The sequence below is a fragment of the Panthera onca genome, chromosome F2, assembly GCF_046562875.1.
Source record: "Panthera onca isolate mPanOnc1 chromosome F2, mPanOnc1 haplotype 2, whole genome shotgun sequence".
Taxonomy (NCBI): Eukaryota; Metazoa; Chordata; class Mammalia; order Carnivora; family Felidae; genus Panthera; species Panthera onca.
The window spans coordinates 68,281,338-68,304,453 of NC_138356.1; the positions used below are offsets into that span (position 1 = coordinate 68,281,338).

General features: G+C 46.5%; 1 protein-coding gene across 4 annotated transcripts in view; it reads left to right on the plus strand.

Annotated features, from left to right (window-relative positions):
- NSMCE2 (NSE2 SUMO ligase component of SMC5/6 complex) overlaps positions 1-21,798 on the plus strand; it is a 217,776-nt gene extending 195,978 nt beyond the window's left edge. For all 4 annotated transcript variants that reach the window (XM_060611305.3, XM_060611306.3, XM_060611308.3 and 1 more), the window contains 3 exons: positions 11,315-11,415; positions 11,811-11,917; positions 19,678-21,798. In XM_060611305.3, coding sequence (XP_060467288.1) covers positions 11,315-11,415; positions 11,811-11,917; positions 19,678-19,795 — 326 coding nt within the window. In that variant the 3' untranslated portion in view covers positions 19,796-21,798. The remainder of the gene's footprint in view (positions 1-11,314; positions 11,416-11,810; positions 11,918-19,677) is intronic.
- Positions 21,799-23,116: the final 1,318 nt, after the last annotated feature.

Below are 23,116 nucleotides of genomic sequence, written 5' to 3' on the forward strand. Positions count from 1 at the left end.
ATGCGTAGACCCTGCAGCCACCGTCAGTCCTGCTTCTGCTTCCCTGTCGTGCCCCCGCTGGTTACCTACCCTGGAACAAGTGAGCTGTCAGTGAGAAAGACAGTCGTTCCCTCTTGACACTTTGGGTGTGGATAAGGAAAAGAGTCAGTGTTCCACGCTAAGCATATTGTCAAGTGCTATGAATGTCATGAAGGAGGAAGTTTTAAAAGTGTTATTTCTTCATGTTTACAGAATGAGCAAATGACTCAGATCTATTGTACACATTCACAAGAGCCATGTCCTAAGCTGATCCTGATTTTGAAGTCATGTGTCTTCCTTTGTATGTGGGGAAGGCTTGAAAGAGGGTGGAAAGTGAAGGGGGGCGTGCGGAGGGGAAGGAGGGCCTACAGACGAGGACTTGGTCCCGGGGTATGTAAGCGCTGGTGCCTTTCCCTGGGCTCTGTGGTATTGAAGATTTCCTACATCCCTTAGTTCTTGCCTTCCTGTCTTGTCTTCTCCTCTCCCCGCCCCCTCCTTCCTCTACTCCATTCCTCTCCTCCTCCTCCTCCTCCTCCTCCTCCTCCTCTTCCTCTTCCTTCTTCTCTTTCTCCCTTTCTCTCCCCCTCTCTTTCATTTTACTTCTTCTTTCCACTTGGCAGCCTTTTTTTTTTTTTTTTGTATGTTTTCTGTTAGACTAACTTTAGACAAGGCCCCGAAAACCAAAACCAGATGTCCAGGAGGACCAGAGCAGAGCGTCTATGGATTCCTTACTGTTGGAAGTTGGGCTAACTCTGCCCTGACTGGCTGTGAGCACTGCACGCTGGGAGCTGAACTACGTTCCGGTGGCTTCGCTGACTTCGTTGTCGCTGACAGTCTTGTTAAGCCTCACTAGATTGGGACCCTCAGGCTCTGACCTTTTTAAATGTCTTCCATATCGAATGCACTTTGGGGATTGTTCCCCTTTCTTTCTTTTCTTCTTCTTTTTTTTAATATGACGACATTGTGCCATCATCAGAAAGAATTCTTAAGTGTATCAAAATGTTGATACTCCTTATCATTATCATTTGTTTTGAGAAGCTTTACCAAAGTATGCTATTAGGGCGAACTTTATACTGTTATTAAGGCCTCATTCTATTCTGGTATTTCATTATTCTGTCTGGAGCTCGAATGTGAGGGGCCATCAATGGGGGGAGAAGATAGTATATGAACGAACTTGTGACGTTTTGCCTTGGCGGGGAGCAGATTCGTTTGAAATATATTGTTAGGATACTACACCTAGAAACTACCAGGAATTGAAAGGGTGTCTTAGTGCCCGTGTTACCCAAAGTTGAAACTTGGCAGTTTTAAAGTTGAGCAAGTATAAATTTTAAAGTTCCTTTTTTTAATGTTATGATCTCTGGACTCGATTTCATAATGTGTTTCAGTTTGACAAGTCAAATAAACAAATCCATTCCATCCCTGCTGCTGTCATCCCTACTTACCTCATTCATACCACTTGGTCTCATGAAGAGTACTGGACATGGAAAGTGCAAGCTACATAATTATTCCTCAAAAATCTTAGATGTCTTCATTGATTCCTGCACCATCCGTTCATATACATAGTAGTTACATCGTGGGGACCCAATGGACTGCAATATTTTGTCAGATTTTCTTTCAGTCTTTTTTTTCTATGTACCCCTTTTAAAAATTAATTCGTGGGGCGCCTGGGTGGCTCAGTCGGTTAAGCGGCCGACTTTGGCTCAGGTCATGATCTCGCGGTCCGTGAGTTCGAGCCCCACGTCGGGCTCTGTGCTGACAGCTCGGAGCCTGGAGCCTGTTTCGGATTCTGTGTCTCCCTCTCTCTGCCCCTCCTCCGTTCATGCTCTGTCTCTCTCTGTCTCAAAAATAAATAAACGTTAAAAAAAAAAAATTAATTCGTGCTACGCATACAGTTTTAATTTCATTTGTTTCCGCCTTGTAACGTCAGTGTTTTCCGATGGTAAGGATTGTTGTGAATTACTATCAGATCTTGTGAGTGGTGATGCCGTAGGTCACTTACACTTAGTCTGTCAGATAAGGAGAGCCCCCCAGTGTTTCTCTCTTACGAGAACTGCTGTACTTGTGCATGTACAGCCTGCCCTACCTGGGTAAACTCAACACACTTAAGATAATTTTCACATTTTTTTTTTTTAATGTTTATTTATTTTTGACAGAGAGAGAGACAGACAGACAGAGCATGAGTGGGGGAGGGGCAGAGAGAGAGGGAGACACGGAATCTGAAACAGGCTCCAGGCTCTGAGCTGTCAGCACAGAGCCCGACGCGGGGCTCGAACTCATGGACAGCGAGATCATGACCTGAGCCGGAGTCAGACGCTCAACAGACCGAGCCACCCAGGCGCCCCAATTTTCACATTTTCGATGACTGATAATTGTACTTTCCTGTGAACGTAGATGGTTTGGGGGCAAGAGAACAGAATCAGAATCAATCAAAAGACATACTGTGGAATAATTTACTTCTTGGAATATGACCTCTCTCATCTTGCATTTTGGTAAATAGCTTTTGCGCAGAAGTGGAGCAGAGACTATATGATAGAATGACACGCGGTGCAACATGGCTCCCTCCTGGACGATTAGTAATTCGATCAAGGACCAGGTTGTCATCTTCCAAAATATTTGCCTTTAGGGGCCTCTGGGTGGCTCAGTTGGGTAAGCGTCCGACTTCAGCTCAGGTCATGATCTCACAGTCTGTGAGTTTCAGCCCTACATCGGGCTCTGTGCTGACAGCTCAGAGCCTGGAGCCTGCTTTGGATTCTGTGCCTCCCTCTCTCTGTCTCTGCCCCTCCCCTACTCATGCTCTGTCTCTCCCTGTCTCTCAAAAATGAATAAACGTTAAAAATTTAAAAAAAAATATTTGCCTTCAAAACAGTCTTCACCATTTTCATCTTACTGTCAATTTATGTCTAAGTGTAGTCAAAGCACTGTCTTGTTTCAGCAACTGGTCATTCAGTGAATACTTACTAAGTTCTTGCACCTTGCCTGACTCACTGAAAATAGCAAGACAAATAAGGCAGAGCTCCTTTCCTTCAGGAATTCAGTGTGGGAGGAAGATAGACAAGTAAACAAATGATTACAGCATGTACAAAGACCCTTTGGGTGCTGAAGGAGAAATCAGTCTCTGCTCTGGGGCTTCACCGAGGAAGTACCTGAATCGTGTATTGAAGAGTGGTCAGGGATTGGTCAGGAGAGGGGCTATCAGAGGTGCACAACAGCATGGCAAGTGTGGACGGACGGTGACCAGTTTGGGGTGCATATGGCGGATGGGACCAAGGTGGGGAGCAGTAGGACCCGAAGATGCTCTGGGCCGGCTAATGAAGTCTTGTCATGTGTAGGAGGCCGTGCTCTTAGAAAGACAAGTACCTGGAGTAGGAGGACTGGAATGGGGAGAGACTGAGGCAGAGAGATGAATAAAGAACTTTTTGCAATATTCTACACAGGAAATGCTAGGGACTTGAATTAGGACAGCAGCAGTGAGAACAGAGAGGAGGAAAGAGCGTGAAGGTAGTTTAAAGACAGAGATTGGAAAGGGTGTATGAAAAATCTCACGTACTGTCTTGGGTACCTGTAAGAGGGTACTTACAACCCTCTAAAATAAGAATACATAAATGAGCCCACATGGGATTTCTCACCTTCTGACCTGTGCTGGCTTCTTCCTCTGCTATGGATCTACAGAATTGAGAGTTGTAGACCCTCTGAGTGCCGGCTAGTCAGAGTTTTCCTGTCATGTGTTGTGTAGTTAAATTGCCCAGAACAAAGAAATAGAATGTGTGCATTGGATTTTCTGATTTCACTTGGTGACCTAGAGAAGATCGTTAAACCTCATCCTCTAAGAAGTACTAAATGCAAGTACAGAGTCTGGGGAAGTTTTCGGTGTTTATTGGCTTGGAATGGATACTGTATGACCAGATCTTGACTGATTGGTTTTTGTTCCATCCGTAGAAGGCACCGGGTTCTGTTATTTTAAAACCTTCATATTTTGACAATACTTAAATAAATGGAGGCAAATGACTCCATGATGTCAGCTGAGGACAAAGGGTATGTCTGAAACAACAATAGACAATTAACAGGCGTGTGGTAACGTGAAAGGGTCCATCTTGCTAAACGTGAGCTCATTGGGGGGTGCCTGGCTGGCTCATCAGAGGAGCATGAGACTCTTGATCTCGGGTCCTGAGTTTGAGCCCCACGTTGGGTGTAGAGATTACTTGAATTGAAAAAAATAAATAGGGACGCCTGGGTGGCTCCGTCAGTTAAGCATCAGACTTCGGCTCAGGTCGTGATCTCGCGGTCCGTGGGTTCGAGCCCCACATCAGGCTCTGTGCTGACCTCTCAGAGCCTGGAGCCTGCTTGGGATGCTGTCCCCCTCTCTCTCTGCCCCTCCCCCGCTCACACTCTGTGCGTGTGTCTCTCTCTCAAAAATAAGCATTAAAAAAATAATAAATAAATATTTTTTTTAAATGTCAGCTCGTTTGGAAGAAATAATCCGAAACTCTTCGCTCAGTTTACTTTCAGGGTCTTGGGAGAGTGTGTCGAAAGAGCCGTGGAAGTGAAAGCGGGCAGCAAATTGAAGATGTTGATAGTGCTGTGTCAGCTAACAACAAGTGGGCTCATTTAGACCTCACTCCGCCCTGGGGCATGGAAGGGCTTGTCCCATTTAGAATCCTGGGTTGGACAGTCTTCTTGTTTCTCTTTGGGTGATTCCATAGCACATCATTTTTATATTTAATTGAGCATATATGTGGGCACACACCCCCTCCATGCTAACTCTGTGGGAATTCTGAGTAACAATATGAACAATCATAACAGCGTTTATTGATCACCTGCTATTTGCCAGACACCATTCTTAGAACCTTTCATAGATTAACTCATTTATTCCTCATACAGCTCCATGAAGTAGATATGATTATTAGCTCCATTTGACAGCTGAGGGGATTGAAGCAAAGAAAGATAAAGTAACTTGCCCAAGAGCACCCAGCCGATAAAGTGATGGAACCAGGATTCGAACCCAGGAAGGCTGTCTCCAGAGCCCATGTACCTAATTATAGTAGTTCCCTCTTGTTAAAACACCTCCCTAAAGAACCTGGCTCAGTCAGAACTTCTTTTCATTATTATTATTTTAAAAACGTTTGTAATGTTTTATTTACTTCTGAGAAAGAGAGAGTGAGCAGGGGACGGGCAGAGAGGTGGCGGGGGACAGGATCCAAAGCAGGCTCTGCACTGACAGCAGCGAGCCCGACACAGGGCTCAAACTCACGAACTGTGAGATCGTGACCTGAGCTGAAGTTCGCCACTCAACCGACTGAGCCACCCAGGCGCCCCTGGTCGTCACTTTCTCCTTGAGGTTCATCTTGGTTCCTCACCCCACCTTCAGAGATACTTTGCATACTTTGCAAGAACACATTTATTATTTCACATTTGTTATCATTACGTTCATTGCACAGATGGTTAAGTATTTGTAACCTTCTCCCCTAGCAGGCCCAATCTTCATACTCTTTGTATCTACGCCTGGCATCTGGGTGGTCTTTGGCAAAGAGCGGGTGTTCCATAAACGGGACTTGTGTGGAGTTGGCTTGACTGGGACACACAGTGCTTGTCCTCAAGGAGCTTTCAGTGTACCTGGAAAAGAATTTCCGTCTGTGGGAAACAACTGAATAATGAAGAAGTTTAAGCTAAGGATACGGCACAGGCAACAGGTGTTCTCGGATTTCAAAGAAGGGATCAGTTGGATTGACGGCTTCTCCGGCTACATAGAATCTACATGAGTAGACAGATCATAGCTGAGAAAAGGAAGAACACTAATCAGATTGTTGACCTGAGGTGGCTGTGAATGAAATGCTCCTATTTAAGGGAGAGCAGAGTCGCACCAGCAAATATGCATAATCCTCACAGACCGCTTTGCACTCTGTCTCTATCGTCCCATGTGACTGAGCCCCCGGAGGGCAAGGACTTTTTTGCCAATGGCAGGAATAGTAGCTGGCACATAGCAGTAAAAGTATGATAAATTAACGTTTATTGGATCCTTATTACATTCTAGCCAGTGCCCTGATCGAATGGTACTAGCTCAATCTCTGCCTATTGAAAATTCGTTTGTTGACTTTTGCCATCCTGTGAAGGTTAATGACATCTAGGGAATCTTTAATTCTGTAGGCCCTCTCTGGACATGATCTTAATTCTGCAAAAGCTGCACAACACACAGCAGAGTCTGAGCCCGCGCCAGAGACTAGTGGAGACTAGGAATCGGCTTGTTCGGCGGCAGGCTGGCCCAGCATTCAGGACGGGCCGCCAGTCTCTGGAAGAAAGAGATACAGTGGTGGACAACCAACAGCACAGTGGAGCGGACCTCAAAACGATACACGTGCCCTTAATTCCAAGCCAAAGGGACTGAGCCCGCTGACCTGCTTCTTTTCCTACTTAAGAGTCTAAGATATGTTCACAGGTGGGGCCGCTGGTAGACCCAGCCGTAGGTTACTTAGTAGGAGAAACAAGGCAGGCATTGGCATAAACACATACTGCAGAAACTATGCAGTTGGAAACTCTGTAACTAGATAGCCGTAGCGTTTCGGACTGCAACTCCGTGTTCTTTTACACATTAGGGAGGCCCCCACATCTCCCCTGTACCAGCTCAGCCCGTCCAAATACGCTGTCTGGAATAGCAAGCAAAAGAAATCTGGACAGTGCAATAATCATTTCGAGCAGACAGTAAATATTTGCGAAGTATTTTCTTCAGATGCTGCTAACTTGCAAGAGAAAAGTACTTTTAGAAAAATGTTCAGGCTTAATTGAAAAAGCACACAGTAATCAACTTTTTTTTCCCAGCTGGCATAAAACTGTCTTACTGGTAGCCAAATTTGGGATGCCTGAAGACAGACAAATGACTAATACCAGGGCTGTGTGTGGCCAGGACCAAATGTATTTTCTTACCACAAGACCATGTCTGGACTCTCCTTTATAATTACCACACGGCCTACTATAATTGTAAAACTTATATTTACTTCCTGCATTTGACATGTAATTCAGGGTCCCAGGCCGCACCCCGAGCCAGAGTGAAGTCCTCTCTGTTACTTGCTTAAAAGCTGTAAAACCATTATTGTGTGAGGATGTGTGTGTGTGTGTGTGTGTGTGTGTTACCATGTATGTTAAATACATGAAGTACATCCTTATGAAAAATATGCCCACTCTTGCCTTGTCAGATGAAGCACTTTACTAATCAGACGTTTATTGAACACCTACTCCTCCATGCCAAGGACACTTAGACTCTAGGAAACATCAGTGAACAAGACAACAAAGTCCCCGCTTTCCTGGAAGAGAACGGGGGAGGGGGGGAGGGACATACCAGAAAGCAGTACTTTGCGGATACGTGCAGTGCATAGTCACAACCGTGTCATGTGACAGAGCACGCTTGGGTGGCCTCTTTTAGCTCGGGACATTAGAGAAGGCCTCTCCAGAGAGATAACATTTAAATTGACATTTTAAAATGACAAGAAGGAGTAGGAAAAGCAAAGATCAGGAGAAGGAACATTCCAGTCAGGTTAGTGTATAGACCCAAAGATGGGAAAGAGTGTGGCATGTTCCAGAAACAGAGAAAAGACCAGTGTGAGTCAAGCGTGGTGGGTGAGAGGGAGACGAGTCAGGGAGGTTGGCTGTGAGCGCCACTCATAAGAAGCGTGCACGGGAGCATTGTGACCCTGGTCAAGGCGGAGATTCTAGGCAGGAGGCTACGGCAGAGGTCTGGGCGGGAGGCCATGGTGGTTTGGACCGGGGTGTAGTAGAAATCGAGAGAAGGGGCTAGATTTAGATTTAGGGAGTGGAGTTTAGAACCAATCAACAGAACTTGCCAATGGTTCAGATGTGAGGAACGAAGGAAAATGAGTCAGTAAGAATAATTCCAGTAGCATCTAGAAGGATGATGGCTGACTGGGGCAGGCCGAAGACAGGGCTGCTTAGCTCCTCACTCCCCGTCAGAACTAACCATGAACCCACATCTAGGGGTTCAACAGTGTGCCCTCCCTACCCCCTAACTTTACATCACTAGGGAATATTCATAGACTTTTGGAATTCCTCGATTGTTGACTTAATTACTACCTCAAGCATTTCCACGGCTTCTCTTTCCTTTTCATGTTCATTTTATGACATCCGAAGAAGTCACATTCCAGTTACTACCTCATACCTGGACACATCCCTGCTGGGTACTCTGTCAAAAGTGTTAGGGGCGCCTGGGTAGCTCAGTTGATTAAACATCCGACTCTTGATTTCGGCTCAGGTCATGATCTCACAGTTTGTGAGTTTGAGCCCTATGTCAGGCTCTGCATAAAAAATTAAAAAAAATTAAAAAAATGGTTTTTTTAAGTTTTATCTTTGGATCACCGAAATTAGTGTGACTGATATTTATTGCCAGATGTGACCTTTTGTTAGCACATTGTAGATCCCGACATTAATATCACTTTCTATAAATAAAGATTTCGGGTGAGGAAATGTTCTATCTCAAGAGAAGTTTAGCTCTTGAGAATCTTTCTCTTTTTAGACTCTCAGGCCGTGGGCTATTACTCACCGCATGGCATTCTTCCTCAGTCTTACTTTTGTTACCTTCTTTCGTGATCACGGGTGTTGATAGCCCACCTACAGTTTCTGAGTTCCCCACTCAGCCTTCCTTAGTGGTCGGCATTGCATTTGAGTTGTGCTTTCTTGCTTCCTCTACCTTTTGAAATTTAAAAATAGAAAATAGAAAACAAACCCACAGTCTTTCACATTGGCTGAATTCTGTTATTCATCTCACAGATTTTCTGATGAATTCCACAGTATAACATATACGGTCAGAAATCCGTTGTCAGTTCGGAATGAGCCCTGTAAGAAATGGACAAAGGGGGACCTTAATTTTGACTACCCAGCACATAATCAGAAATTGGCAGTAGCTGCCCACAGGAGGAGGCTTTGGAGAGTGAATTAAAGAGACAGAATGTTCTTAGCTCTGCTTCTAGACTTTTCTTCTTACTTCTCCAACTTTCCTGAGCCATTGTGAGCAATCACTGGGTTGAGAAAGGACTCCTCTAGGAGTCTAACTCCTGTTCCGTGAATACCAGCAGGTCCTGGGAGACCCAAAAACCCTTCATTGGCCCCATCCCACATCACAGCAAACATAACGAAAGTAGGGCAGCCTCCACATTAAATATAATTTTATTGCTGACAAAATTTTTAAAAAAGATTTTCATGGTTTTGCTTTGGAAATAGGTTGGTTACAAGTGGCTTATTATTGTCTATTTATCAGAAATTATTTTAGCATACTTGGGAATTATGAAGTTAAAACCTAAATCCAGCCTGCATATTGCTTCCAAATGAAATATTTTTGATTGCCAAGTCAGCAATTAACGAAGTTAACCTAACATTACATTTTGTAGACCTTTATCATTTATTAATTCAGCTTTGTAGTTAGCCTGTTGTGAAGCCAACAAATAGTTTTCAAGGTCTCAGACATTTTTACAGCCCTTGAAAAGTTAGAAGGCCCCGGGCTCCGTACGGTTAAAAATGCTCTGCCCGGGAAGTCCTAAGCTCTGAGGTCTCCACTCTTGCCTTCCTCAAGGAATGAGAGCTGCTTTCAGGGACATTTCTCTAGGAAAGTGCAAGCTGGCATACAAATAACAGTAGTCTCCTAAAACAAGGTGAAACCCCTACAAAAAAAAAAAAAACAACCAGTAACTGGAGGCAGAATCCCTGGGTGGCAGCCATTATTTCACTGGGTGACCTTGAACAAGCACTCTGTGGCCCTTTTCCTGCCCCCAGTAGTACTTTTCTGGACAGACACGCCATCTGGCAGAGGTAGGAGGCTAGGGCCATCAGCTCTAGGAACTGAACGACGTGCAGGACCATCCTAACCTGAGACAAGGGTTTCCCTCACACCGTGAAAACAAAGCAATTTTCAATGTCGGTGTTATTTTGCCAGAGTGAAGAAGGAAGGGAAGGAAGAAGAGAGTAAGGACAGGAAAGGGAGCAGGGGTATGGGGGGCAGGGGAGGAGGAAGGAAGGCACCATCAACACTTGTGTTTAAAGAGCTATTGATCTTTGATGTTTGTGCAAAATGACGTCTCCCTTCTCCAGAAAGAAAAGCTTTCACACGAGAGACTTAGTCTCGTTATCCTGTTCAGAAGCCATCCAACATCTCAGTGAGGGGCAAGCGTGACGAAATGAACAGAACATAGATTTCAGAATCAAATAAGCTATCCAAAGGCAGCCCTACCAGGCATGTGTTCAGCAGTTCTCAAAGTGTGGGCCAGGGACCCCTAGGGTTCTCTGAGAGCTTTCTGGGTACCCATGAGGTCAAAACTGTCTTCATAATAATACTAAGATGTCACTTGTCTTTTTCACTATCTTTCCGTAAGTGTATTTTTCCAGAGGCTGCACAACGTGATATCACGACAGACTAGATGCATACACACATATCAAAGGCTAACTATCTTGTCTTAAGCCAAACAGTAAAGATATTTTCAAAAATGTAAAAACAATGCCACCTTTTATCTCTAACCCTTTTTTTGTTGTTCTGGAAAATGTAATGACTTAAGTTGTGTTTGTTTAAGTAATCTCTACACCCAACGTGAGGCTCGAACTTATGACCCCAAAATCAAGAGTCACATGCTCCCCCCCGACTGAGCCAGCCAGCCGCCCCTGGAGTTGCTTTTTGTTTTAATGAATTAATAAATGCATGTTTTTTAAACCCTCAGTCTTAATATCTACTATGGCAAATATTGATAACTATAACCCCAAAGAAATTTTGGGGGGTCCTCGATAATTTCTAAAAGTATAAAAGTGTTCTAAGACCAAAAGGTTTGAGAACCCCTGAGCTACCTAGCAGTAGTAACCATTTATTATTGAGTGTCTCCTTGTGCCAGGGGCTGTGCAAAGCATACTACATTCTTCGCCTCTTTTAACCTTTTCACCAGAGCCATAAAGTAAAGGCTTTCAAAAAAGATCTTGCCAGCCCAAGGTCCCTCAGCTGGAAGTGCAAGAGATAACCAGGTCCTTCTGACTCCAAAGCCACACTCTTGATTACTGGACAGTACTCCCTCAGAAATTAATTCTCTCATTTTGAAAAAGCTATTTCACTGCTCTCAATCTGTTTCCTGATCAAACATGGGCAGAATCCTACCTACCCTGCAGGATTCTTTCAAGAGCCAAAGAGTTAACGTGCATCCAAGTGCCCAGCAAGGTTCCCAGCAGACACTGGGAAACAGTTAACCTCCTTCCTTCCGTTCCTTCCTGTCCTTGGCACACTGTTAGACCAACGAGGCTCAGCGACTTCCCTTTTTCCCTCTAGATGGTCTTCAAGCCGACAGAGAGGTTGATGGAACAGAAGGAGTTGATGAAGATATGATTGTGACCCAGAGCCAAACCAACTTCATCTGCCCCATTACACAGGTACCGTCTCCTCCTCCTTCCCAGAAAGACAAAGAGGCAAAAGACTCCTGTTTGCTTTCTAACTTGATCTTACATCCAGGGTAAGGAGGGACGAAAGGAGAGTGATGAGGTCCAAGAGGATAGGTCCAAGACTTTTCAGGCAACCATGCCCTGAGGGATCAAGGAAGAAATTCTTGACCCATAAGCCAACTGACATCAGAGCCATGCACGGTCTCCCTGCCTTTTCCTCTGTGGCCATCTGCCCTAACAATTATCTAAAGCCATGAGATGGGGAGCTTAAACATAGGAAGCCCCAAGATGAGGAAAAAACAGTGCCAAATAATTCAGTGACTTGGAGAAGTTACTGGAAGTGGCTCATTGTCATTCCTAAAAGCTGAATGTCTCCTTGATTGCAGGTGGAAATGAAGAAACCGGTGAAAAATAAAGTGTGTGGCCACACCTATGAAGAGGAAGCCATTGTTCGCATGATTGAGTCCAAGCACAGGCGGAAGAAAAAGGCCTGGTGAGTCGATGCAGGAAGGGAAGTGAGCCTTCCCAGTGGTGGTCAGTCAGAGGTGGTATGCTCACGCTAGAGGAAAAGATACTTAAATGTTCCCCCCGCTAAAGCCCGTTCACCTCCCTCAGAGTATAAACATGGAAGCTGGCTTTCTGGAAAAACAATACATGACGGAAAAATTAGTAGTCTGTTCAGGAAGAAGCTAAAGAAATTTCAGCCACACCTTCGAAACAGGAGAGAAAGGACTTGGGTGGAATGTTCATCATTAAATAATAGGAATTTTTATGAAATGGTGCTATAGCCTGAAAAAAAAAACAAAGGAGAACTCTGATACTAAAAGATTTCTTTTTCCCATTCCGTGTATACTCACCCAAGAAAGAATGGCAGTTTTGGGGGGGGGGGTGTTTGTTGGTTTGTTTGTTTTGCATCCTGCAGTACAGGTAATTTGTTTAAAATGTTCTGAGATAAGATTTGTATCCAGAGGTCTGAGCAAGATTTAATTGTCAGGGAAAACCTTTCGCATCTTTAATTACTTAAATAGCTTCCCAAAAGGTTCAAGTGAATTTTAGGGTCACTTCCGTGAGAATTTTTTTCTTAATTGGAATGTTGGGAGAATCTTCCTCTTACACCTGTTTTATATATATATTTCTACCCCCCACCTGCCCATTCCTACCCCTCTGGCGCTCAACCTGGGAGGACCATGGCTGTGTTCCTGTGACAGTATGGAATCCTGAGTTGGCCCAACTAGCTATAATTCAGTTTGGCATTTCTTGTGCTCTTATCACAGGTTTGTCCTAGGAATGGAATTGCAGGTGTGACCAGGTCTCAGTGGACTTTTGATAACAGTCACTTTGAAGTGTAGCTCCCTTCTCCATCACCCAGAAATTTGCTGGTCCAGACCCAGAATTGGAATTCCCCACCACTCCTCCTGTGGGTGTGGACTCAGAGATAGGGTATTTGAGACTGTACATAATCTTGATGGTCACTAAGTCAAGTCATTTACCCTATTTACTCTAGAAGAATGGCCTACCGGTTGCAAAATTGAGAGCATTCGAGTACATTTTTGAGTCCCAGTCGAGACGTTGTATTTCCCTAGTCAACCTTCCAGATTCCCTGTGAATATAATTTCCTTTTGCTTCTGAACGTCTGAGCCTTCCCTTTCTGCTGACTTTTTTTCTGTGTTCGTTCTCGGAAAAACAAACTGTTAGTTTGTTAAAATGACAATTGCTAAGAACAGATATTCCCAGATAGTCCCATTTCACAGCTCGTCTGTCTTGAAGTTTGTGATCTTCGCCCCGAGTCAGATGCGGGAAGGGCGGGCACTGATAGCAACGTGCGTTTCTCATGAGCCTCTGGACTGGGATAGTGACTACAAGACCCAGATCTTCTTAATTACCTATTTGACTTTCTAGCATCCTTTGGCTTTTTTTTTTCTTTCGAGGTATACGTGCTATCTGAGCACTTGAGTAACATTTGTCATTTAGAAAAGTTTCTTTTTTCTGTCATACCTCTCTATAACTTAGGGCAAATTCTGCAGATCCTCATAGCTTAATAATAACAGTTAAATCCAAGTGGAAGGAATGCGGGAGAGTTACAGAGAAGGTACTGTTTTGACTGGGCCTTGAAAAAATGAGAAGGATTTCAGTTTTGTGTTTTAATTTATTTTTGAGAGAGAGAGTGTGAGCAGGGGAGGGGCAGAGAGAGGGTGGGGACAGAGGATCCAAAGCAGGCCCAGCACAGGGCTCGAACTCTGAGGTCGTGAGCTGAGCCAAAGTCAGACGCTCAACCGACTGAGCCACCCGAGCGCCTCAAATGAGAAGGACGTCGGACAGTGGTGAAGAGTCCTTCTAGCCAAGAGGCCTGCCCCGTTCAGAGCCTGTTCTCCTTGGTGATCAGAAGGAGCGGTTGTAGTTACTGTATGTTTGAGGGAAAAATAGAAGGATCCCGTGGACAATAACCCTGAGGAGAGTGGTATAAAGATTCCCTTAGAGGCGTCAAAGGTTGGGATTTCATTAGTTTCCTCGTCTATAAACTGGTGCTAATAGTTGTAATGGCCTCACTGGTATGTTTGAAATTTGAGGAAGATCTGTGTGAAGTACTTGAAAGCCCCTGGTCCACGGCAAGACTCGGAAGACACCATCACCGCCAACCGCCATCGTTGTTGCCATTATTCTAGAGGCACGAGACAACATTGCAGGGTTTTGAGGGAATAAGGTGAGTCAAGCTGGAGTTTAGGAAGTCACTCCAGTACAGTTCAAGGGATGGATTTAAAAGGCGTGGGGTAACGATGTCAGTGAGGATGCCTTTGCAGGAGATTAAGTTACAGTGATGGGAGCCTGACTGAGGCAAGAGTCACAGGTATCAGGGAACGAGAATGGGGCCATCGTGGAGGCACAGCTGGCAGGATTTGGCAACTGAGAGTCGAAGGGAGGAAGGAGTGGAGGGTGACTGTCGATTCTAAACCCGGTGTCCAGGGGCGCCTGGGTGGCTCAGTCGGTTGAGCGTCCGACTTCGGCTCAGGTCGTGATCTGGCGGTCTGTGAGTTCGAGCCCCTCGTGGGGCTCTGTGCTGACAGCTCAGAGCCTGGAGCCCGCTTTAGATTCTGTGTCTCCCTCTCTCTCTGCCCCTCCCTCACTCATGCTCTGTCTCTCTCTGTCTCAGAAATAAATAAACCTTAAAAAATAAAAAATTAAAAAAAATAAATGAATAAACCCGGTGTCCAGAAGCGGTGGAGGGGGCTGGGGGTCATTAGCCAACAGAGAGGGCGGGAGTGCGGAACACATCTAGGAAGGATTGTGAGAGGCACAGTTGGGGGTCATGCTGACCTTGAAGTCCTAGCAACACAGCCATTTGGAAGTGTCCAGGGGGTGCAGAACACGTGGCGTTTTGGACCAAGGAGAGAGCTCTGAGCTCGAGATGTCGTTGTGAGGTTATTGGTACAGAGGACCCCAACCCCAGAGGGGCAGCTCGGGGCACGTGACAGCTGACTGAGAGCAAGGACAGGACTGTGACCTGGCTCCGGGCAGCACCAGGCCAGCCCTGCTCTGCCCGCCTCACCCCCCTCAGCACCCGCCTCGGGGCCCCCACATGGACCTTCAGAAAGGCGCTTCCCTCGTTAATGAAAAGACAGCCCGAGGAAGAAGACCCCAGTGAAGCCGTCTGAGACGTAGCCAGGCGAGAGAGGAAGAAGATGGGGGGGCTGCTTATCACGGGAGCAGCAGATCACCACTGCCGGGCCTCTTCATCACCTACTCCAGAGCTTCCTGAGTGAGCATGAAGTAATGTCATTTCCCATGATGCATGTGAGCGTGACGAGCAGTTCTGGGTCCCCTTTGTTTAAAAATGCCTGTGACACATCCAGTTTGAGACATCTCAATTCTCCCTCCTAGATGGTTCTAGTTACGTCTTGTTAGACTGCATTTCCAGTCCATTTCCTTACTGGGCGCCGACTGAAGCTTCCTGCCCATGCTTCGGTCTCTGGAAAGACCCCTCTCCACCGGCTCGAGTAGGAATAAAATTGTGGCGACTGTAGCCCTCACGAAATACAGCAGTTAAAACTGTTTCCTGAATAAGTGGGCTGGGTGTGTTCTTACTGACAAAGCCGCCTTGTGAGTCTCATATTAATAACATATTTCCAGTGTTCCACAGTCATTTCTTTTCCTTCTTTGTGAAAGAACAGGAACCGTGTTTAACAAACAGTCACACTGAACAGCATGTAGAATAAAACCAAATTGACTGGGACTGTGTCGTTGAAGGGCCTCTCTCTCTCTCTCCATTGGCCCACGGGGCATTTCACCTCCCAGGGCCTCAATTTCTCACCTGCAGAGTAGAAATGACAGTAACGTCTCATGGAATTTTAGGATGAAAGAAGCAGTGGAGAAATTCCAGTCTAGATCTGGACCAGGACATTTCTTGGCAGTGGAGAAGCAAACCACTTAAGAGAAGGCTCCTTTTGAACTACAGAACGCTAAACAAACAGCAGTCAGGTTATAAAGGTCGAGAACGTCCGTGTTATTACTTACCTCACTGCTCGGTGACACATTATTTGAGACTCAGAGGATGTAGGACAGAGCTACTCGGCGTGTTTAGGTACGATGGGAATCCATCCCACTCAGACTTCCAGAGATATCCATAGACCTCTTTTAGAGCTGAATTGGACCCTGGAATTCTCGGGACCCAGATCCAAGAGTTCACAAGACTCAGAATCTTGTACCTTTGAGCTGAGACTGAGGCCAGGGGTCCCTGGCGCCTTCTGGGACCCCTGAGACCCATGCTCTGTTTGTTCAGTAGACACTTGCACGTCTGCCCACTGCTCTGGTGGCGTCTTCTGCCCTCAGTGACCCGAGTTCAGGACCCAGCCTCTCCTTTGAGGCCGGTAGGTCTGACTTCTGCACAGCAATGACGCGAGAACTTGGGATTGCGTATTGCCACACTTGGCTTGCTCACCAGGATGTCCTGGGGATTAATGAACTTATGCTTCTGTAGAGTGTTATTTCTCCAGAGAAGGAGTGCCCTGATTCAGTATCATGTCATTATGGCCTCATCTTACCCTTTGTAGCTAAAAAACTTGTGTTTGTTTATTCGAGATGGGGTGAGAAACAAGGTTCTCCTCCAGGAAGTCTCCCTGAGCCCTCATTCATGCTGGGCGGAATGCCCTCATTCATCCTGGGCGGAATGCCCTCATTCATCCTGCCACAGTACCCCGTGCACCGTGGCCCGCCCGTGGCCCGCCAGCATCGTGGGCTACCTCCTCTCCAGGGGCTTCTTGGAAGCTGAAGCCATGGACGAGGGCAGAAACCGTGTGGCATCTGAGCCAGTTCCATAACCCTCATCATACATTATCCTACTTACCTCTCACGGCGACCCTACGTTCTGTCTCATCTTCATGGAAGAAGAAACTGGGGCACAGGAAGTAAAGCCACTTGCCCAGAGGGTCACAACCAGGAGACTCGAGCCCACGTCTCTTTCACTCTTGAGCCTGTATTTGTATCAAGAGGCCATCAGTTCCCCCTTGGGAGGGCTTTTTGGTTAATGCCTCTGTGCCCAGAGTCGATCCCCTCAGTGACGTCAGAATTCTGTTTGACATAGGTCACCCTGGGCTCCATCCATTGTCCTTCGAGAAGAATGTGCCTGCGGGCTCAGCAATGAGCGTGCAGTTGACCCCATCAGACGTTCTCAGAGTCCTCGCACTCCCCCACAGGGCCCCTGATGTCACCAGAAGTCCTCCCCACCTCAGCCTCCCCTTCCCCCTCCACGCTTATTCATCATCTGGCTGTAGGTGCTAGAGATTCGGTTCTAGGAAGTGGGAAGAGACCCAGGCCCACCGTGACAGTACGTGTCCGCCAGGCTGGTCAGTATGAAGCGAGGGTGACCCCGGCACATGTCGTCTGAGTGTGTGACGAAAGTGTCTATATCCTCATAATCTCAGCTGTTGGCTGTCACGGTTGACGAAACAGTTCACTTTGGGAAACCAGTGTGAGACCTTTCTCAAGTGCCCCCAGTCCTTACTCTAACACAGAGCCAAGTCTCCAGAAGGAGGCATCCCTGGGCAGATCACCCCGGTCCTCTGTCCTGCGAGGGCCTTTTTATAGTCACGTTTTAGCGCACGGACCTGCCCCTGTGGGGCTCATTTCAGTATTTTTAAAAATAAATATTGTTAGCAAGCATATTGTCCATTACACTTCTTTGTCCCTTCTTATATAAAGACGCCTTGGTCCAGAAAGCACAAGCCCAGAAGATGTTTCTCCTTCACGTTGAAAAGCTGGGCTTCCTACCACTGGACAAATGAGTTCCCGCAATCAACTTTCTTCCCCTTCTGGTTTATGTCTTTCGTCTTGTATTTGTTATTTTCGCTCTTGTCTTGTAGCTGTTATTTTGTGTCTTAATATACCTGTGCTTTTCGGAGAGTTGTCTCAGGCCACTGGGCTGGAGCTCTGCGTGGGCAGGAACCTACATTTGTATTTCACAGTTGGGTGCTTAGAACCTAGCACAGGACGGACCACACAGAAGGTCAAATGCATGCACGAATGTGCAGCAGGTATACAGTAGGTGTACGCAAGAGACCGAGAGATCAGCAAGTTTAAAATGTATGGAAGAGAGGTGCCTGGATGGCTCAGTTGGTTGTGTGTCCAGCTGTTGATTTCGGCTCAGGTCATGATCCCGGATGGTGGGTGGGATTCTCTCTCTCCCCGGCTCTGCCCCTCTACCCCACTCGCTCGCTCGCTCGCTCTCTAAAATAAAAAATAAATTTAAAATCAATTTTAAAAAAAGCAAAATATCAGAAGTATGATGATCAGGGATGCTAAGCACCGAGTTGCCTTTAGCCCTGGGAAATAGGAATTCTGCCCCCACTTCAGATCTGAGGGAATAGAGGCTCAGAATGCTAGTAGGTGTTGGCCAAATTCAAAACCGGGTCACCCTAAGTCCAGACAGAAGAAACCAGGTGACTTCATGCAGCCCACTGCCCCCAGAGGAGACCACATCTAAACACAGCCATGGCGTCAAGCACCTCCCCCTCCGTGGGTGACTCACGCGCTGATTTCTTCAGCCACAGCTTTTCCCGAGTCTCCACCAACCCACGCAGTCTCCCTCCGGGAGGGACTAGTGGGCATTTCGGAGGGAATATATGCCAACCGGGGTCTCCTAGATCCATCCCCATCCCCAGCCTGGTTTTCCAGTTGTTCTCTTTAGAGATAAAGGGCACCGCCAGTTGCCCATGGGGCAGGGGAGGGGGGCAGACTCTGACGAAGCTCAGCCCTTCTTTTCCCTTACGCTCTGCCTCTGACCCAACAGCGAGTCCTACAGGTTCTGTGTCCGCTTCTGCCCTGAAGCTGGCCACTGCCACCAACCTCGGCCACACCGCCCTCTCGCCCGGACTGCCCAGGGCCCTCCTGTTTTCCTGTTTCCACTCTGCTTGTCTTCTACATTAAGCAGCCAGAGCCATGCTTTCTAAACATAAACCAAGTGGCATCCCTCCCCGATCTCAGACTCTCAAATTCTCTTCATATTTCACATAAAATCTAGGGGCGCCTGGTCTGACTTCGGCCCAGGTCACGATCTCACAGTTTGTGGGTTTGAGCCCTGCGTCAGGCTCTGTGCTGACAGCTCGGAGCCTGGAACCTGCTTCCAGGTCTGTGTCTCCTTCTCTCTGCCCCTCCCCCACTTGTACGCGCTCTCTCTCTCTCCCTCCCCCCTCTCTCTCTCTCAAAAGTAAACATTTTTTTAAAAACACATAAAAAATAAAATCCAAAGGCCCCCTGACCCTCCGACCTCCTCTCCAAATGCCCTCCCTCTAGCCCCGGGTGTTTCAGCCATATTGACCTTGCTTTTTCACTCCAGGCCACCAAGCTGCTGCCTCCTAGGCTCCTGCCTCTGCCTGGGCCACACACAGCACTTGTTCTCGATAAGACCTGCTCAGTGAGGCTTGCCCTGACCCAGCTAGAGAAGCCTCACCCCGCACTCTCCCCTTGACCTTGCTTCCTTTCCTTCAGAGCACTTAACGTGAATAAACGTATAGCCAGCACTCTTTGGTGACTTATCGGTTATCTGTGTCCCCACTGGAAGGTGGGCCCTGCTTGGCCATGGCCTGTGCCCCCAGCACCTGGCCTGGCTCCAGTAGGCACTCGGGGAATAAATGAGTGAGTTTGCATCAGTCCTGATTTCTCAGACATGCTCCTTTGGGGTAAAACGTCTTCACTGAAATACGCGTATGTGAGAGAAGCTCATGCTGAAGGCCTCAAGTTAAGTGATCTTCTTCTCCTTTCCAGTTGCCCCAAAATTGGCTGTAGCCACACAGATGTGAGAATGTCAGACCTCATCCAGGATGAAGCACTTAGAAGGGCCATCGAGAGCCACAGCAAGAAGAAAACTCGTCACTCCGAGTAGGACAAACACACCTCCCTACAGGGATGTCTGCAGCCTACCTCCTACCCCAGCCATCTGGAGAGAGCGGTGCTTGTCAGAGCACTTCGACTGGCTGCAAAGTATACTTTGTTGGGGTAAAACTCGAAGGTTTTAAGTGTAATCGGAAGCATTTTTCTATGTCACAACAAAACTTCAAGCATATTATATTGTTTATTTTTGAGTGTCCTATAATTTGAAATAAACCTTTGGTTACCTGCGGCGTGCCCTATCCGTGCACCCCCCGGTGTGTAAACTGTTCCAATGGTGCAGGCATGGTGGGGCCAGGCCTTTCTATTCCTAATATTTCCGACTGTTTTTTTATTATAGTTTTAACTGAACAACGTCTTTCAAAGGATATTGACGGGGAAACATGTAGAAACATCCCAGGTGCAAGCATTTTCTATCAGCATCATAAATAACAGCCTGAGGTTCTAAAGCAAATTTACTTTGTCTACTGACAGTTCCAAATATGTAAATGCTTTTATTTGTCATTCTGACCAGCCCAGAACGCTCCGGTAACAGGCTTATCAGGGCAATGGTAGTTGATGCCCTTAATGGAAACTTCGCCACAGCCCTCTGAGAGCCTAAAGTATCGTCAGAAGCAACCACATCCTGACGGTCTCTGCCTCGCTCCGTGGCTCTCATGCCCCTGGGCCTTGGGGTTTTCAACCATGAAGTGGAGATGCGAAGCGAAATGTTCTCTGGTGTCCCTTTGGCCCTGAAAGTCTGTGGACTGAGGAGGACCGGCCAGGTCTTTAAATTGAGTATCTTCGGATATACTCGAATTGTGTGAAGAGTGCTAATCTATTAATAATTTCCGTAGCAACCTTTTATCAACCAGTTACACAAGGAAACCAAGAAACGTTAACAATTGCTAACATTTATTGGACACTTACTGTGTTCCAGGTGCTGTTCCAAGGTGACCTATCTATGTTCACTCCTGTAGTCTTCACTGCCTGATGAGAGAGGTACACTTACTATTCCCACTTTACAGATAAGTCCAACGAGGCACAGAGAGGTGAAGGAGCCCGTGGAAGGCCACAGAGCTCGTAAGTGGCTGAGCTGGGACAAGACCTCAGGTAGCCCTAGTCCCAGAGTCTGAATTCTTAATCCTGTACTCTCCTCCTCCCTATTGGTTTATTTAGATCTAAAAATCTATTCAAAGCCCACATTTAAAACATGAAGCTTCTGTAAATAAACAAGCATATCCATGCATCTATGCAAAGAAGTTCATTAACCGGAGTTAACGTCTACTAGGCAGCGAAGGCCATAAAATAACGCATAGTTGAGTTTAAATGCCTAGTCTAAATGGCAGAGTTAATTTTGAAAACACGTGCATGGAATTCAGAAAGGAGGATGACATTCGGTTGTCTACAAACCAAGTCAATTTGAATTTCTTAAGCTGCTTCGTCTGAATCAGACTTCCTGAGGAAATGATTATGTTTTAAGCCAGAACAAACAGACTTTTCATGGAATGTGGTTCTTTTGTGAAATACTTTGTTTCCTAAACAGATAGCGACAAGCATGAAATACTTGCCCAAGATTTGATTTGTGTTTTCCCCGACTCTTTCTAAAGAGAATTCCAGAATATTGGTGTGGACACCAGTATCCATTCGAAAAATGCCAAATAACACCATTCCGCTGTGGAAGAGGTGCAGCCTTTCGTATCTTGTGAGGTTTTTTTCCTTCTTTTTTAGTCTTCAGAAGCTATGTTTCATGAATTTGTCTAGCCAATTAAACAATTTGAAGTTTTATATAGAATTTATTTTCATCTTTGAAGATTTGCCATTTGGTTGTCCTAACATATTTGTTAAATTTCTGTCACAAGCGTTTTCCAAAAAAGTGAAACCTTTTCTTCAACGAACTCGTATTGCTCGTTAAAAGGGGAACAGCTCTAGTCGAGAGGAGTTTCTATCCCCTTCTGCCAGGGCCGCCCCAGAGTCCTATGTGAGATCACCCAAGGCCCTGCAGGTAACATTTGAAAACCCTACAAGACATTGTAGCTAAATCAATTTTTTTCCCATATGTGACATTTCAGACTTAGACCACTGTATGCACATGGCCTCTTTTTAAAAATGCTAGTTCCTTGGGGCACCTGGGTGGCTCAGTCGATTAAGCGCCCGGCTTTGGCTCAGGTCATACATTATCTTGCAGTGATGAGTTCGAGCCCCGTGTCGGGCTCTGTGCTGACAACTCAGAGCCTGGAGCCTGCTTCAGATTCTGTGTCTCGTCTCCCTCTCTCTCTGCCCCTCCCCCACTCGCACACGCTCTCTCTCTTTCTCTCTCTCAAAAATAAATAACCATTTAAAAAAAGACTTTTTTTAAATGCTAGTTCCTCGAGGGGCGCCTGGGTGGCTCGGTCGGTTGAGCGTCCGACTTCAGCTCAGGTCATGATCTCACAGTCTGTGAGTTCGAGCCCCATGTCGGGCTCTGCACTGACAGCTCAGAGCCTGGAGCCTGCTTCGAAATCCGTGTCTCCCTCTCTCTCTGTCCCTCCCCTGCTCATGCTCTGTCTCCCTCTGTCTCAGAAATAAATAAAAACATTAAAAAATTTTTGTTTTAAATAAATAAATAAATAAAAATAACAATAAATTCTAGTTCCTTGAAAGTAACTTCCAGTGAAGTTTAAAACATTTCCACACACTCCAAAAGATAAGACAGTTTATCCTTTACCTTATGTAGAACTTCAAACACGGGGTGTCCGGCTTAAGGCCGCTCCCAGTGAGTGTGGCTTCCTGCCCACCAGTCGCCTCCTGAAAGTTCACGCGAGGACAGGAGGAGGAAGCCCTGAGGCCACCGTGGACTCATCTCTGGCTATACCGCAGGCCCAGGTCTAAGTACCTCAAATGTATCACCTAAGTTAATCCTCCCCACAATCCCAGGAGGTTGTTATCACCCCTGTTTCACAGATGGGGAGACCAAGGCTCAGAGTTATGAGGTCATTTGCCCAAAGTCACTCGCTTGTGCGTGGAAGAGCCCACATTGGACTGGAACGGTGAGTGCAGAAGCAGCCCTCTGACACGCGAGGCCGTTTGCCCCCGGGGGCTGCAGAGAACACATACGTGATCAGACCTGCGCGTCTGCCCCACCTTCCTTATTCCCAGTTCTGAGACCACCGTTTCCCAGGCTCACAGGCTCCGTCATCCCCGGGCAGACCCCCCAAGTCTGGGCGCTCCCTCTCTGTTTCACGCTCAGACCGTTCTCTGACCTCCCGTCTGCCCCCTCGCCATATTAATCTGCTAGAACACCGATGGGACGGTCTCACATCCTACTCAAAAACGTTCATTCCTTTCCTACAGAGTG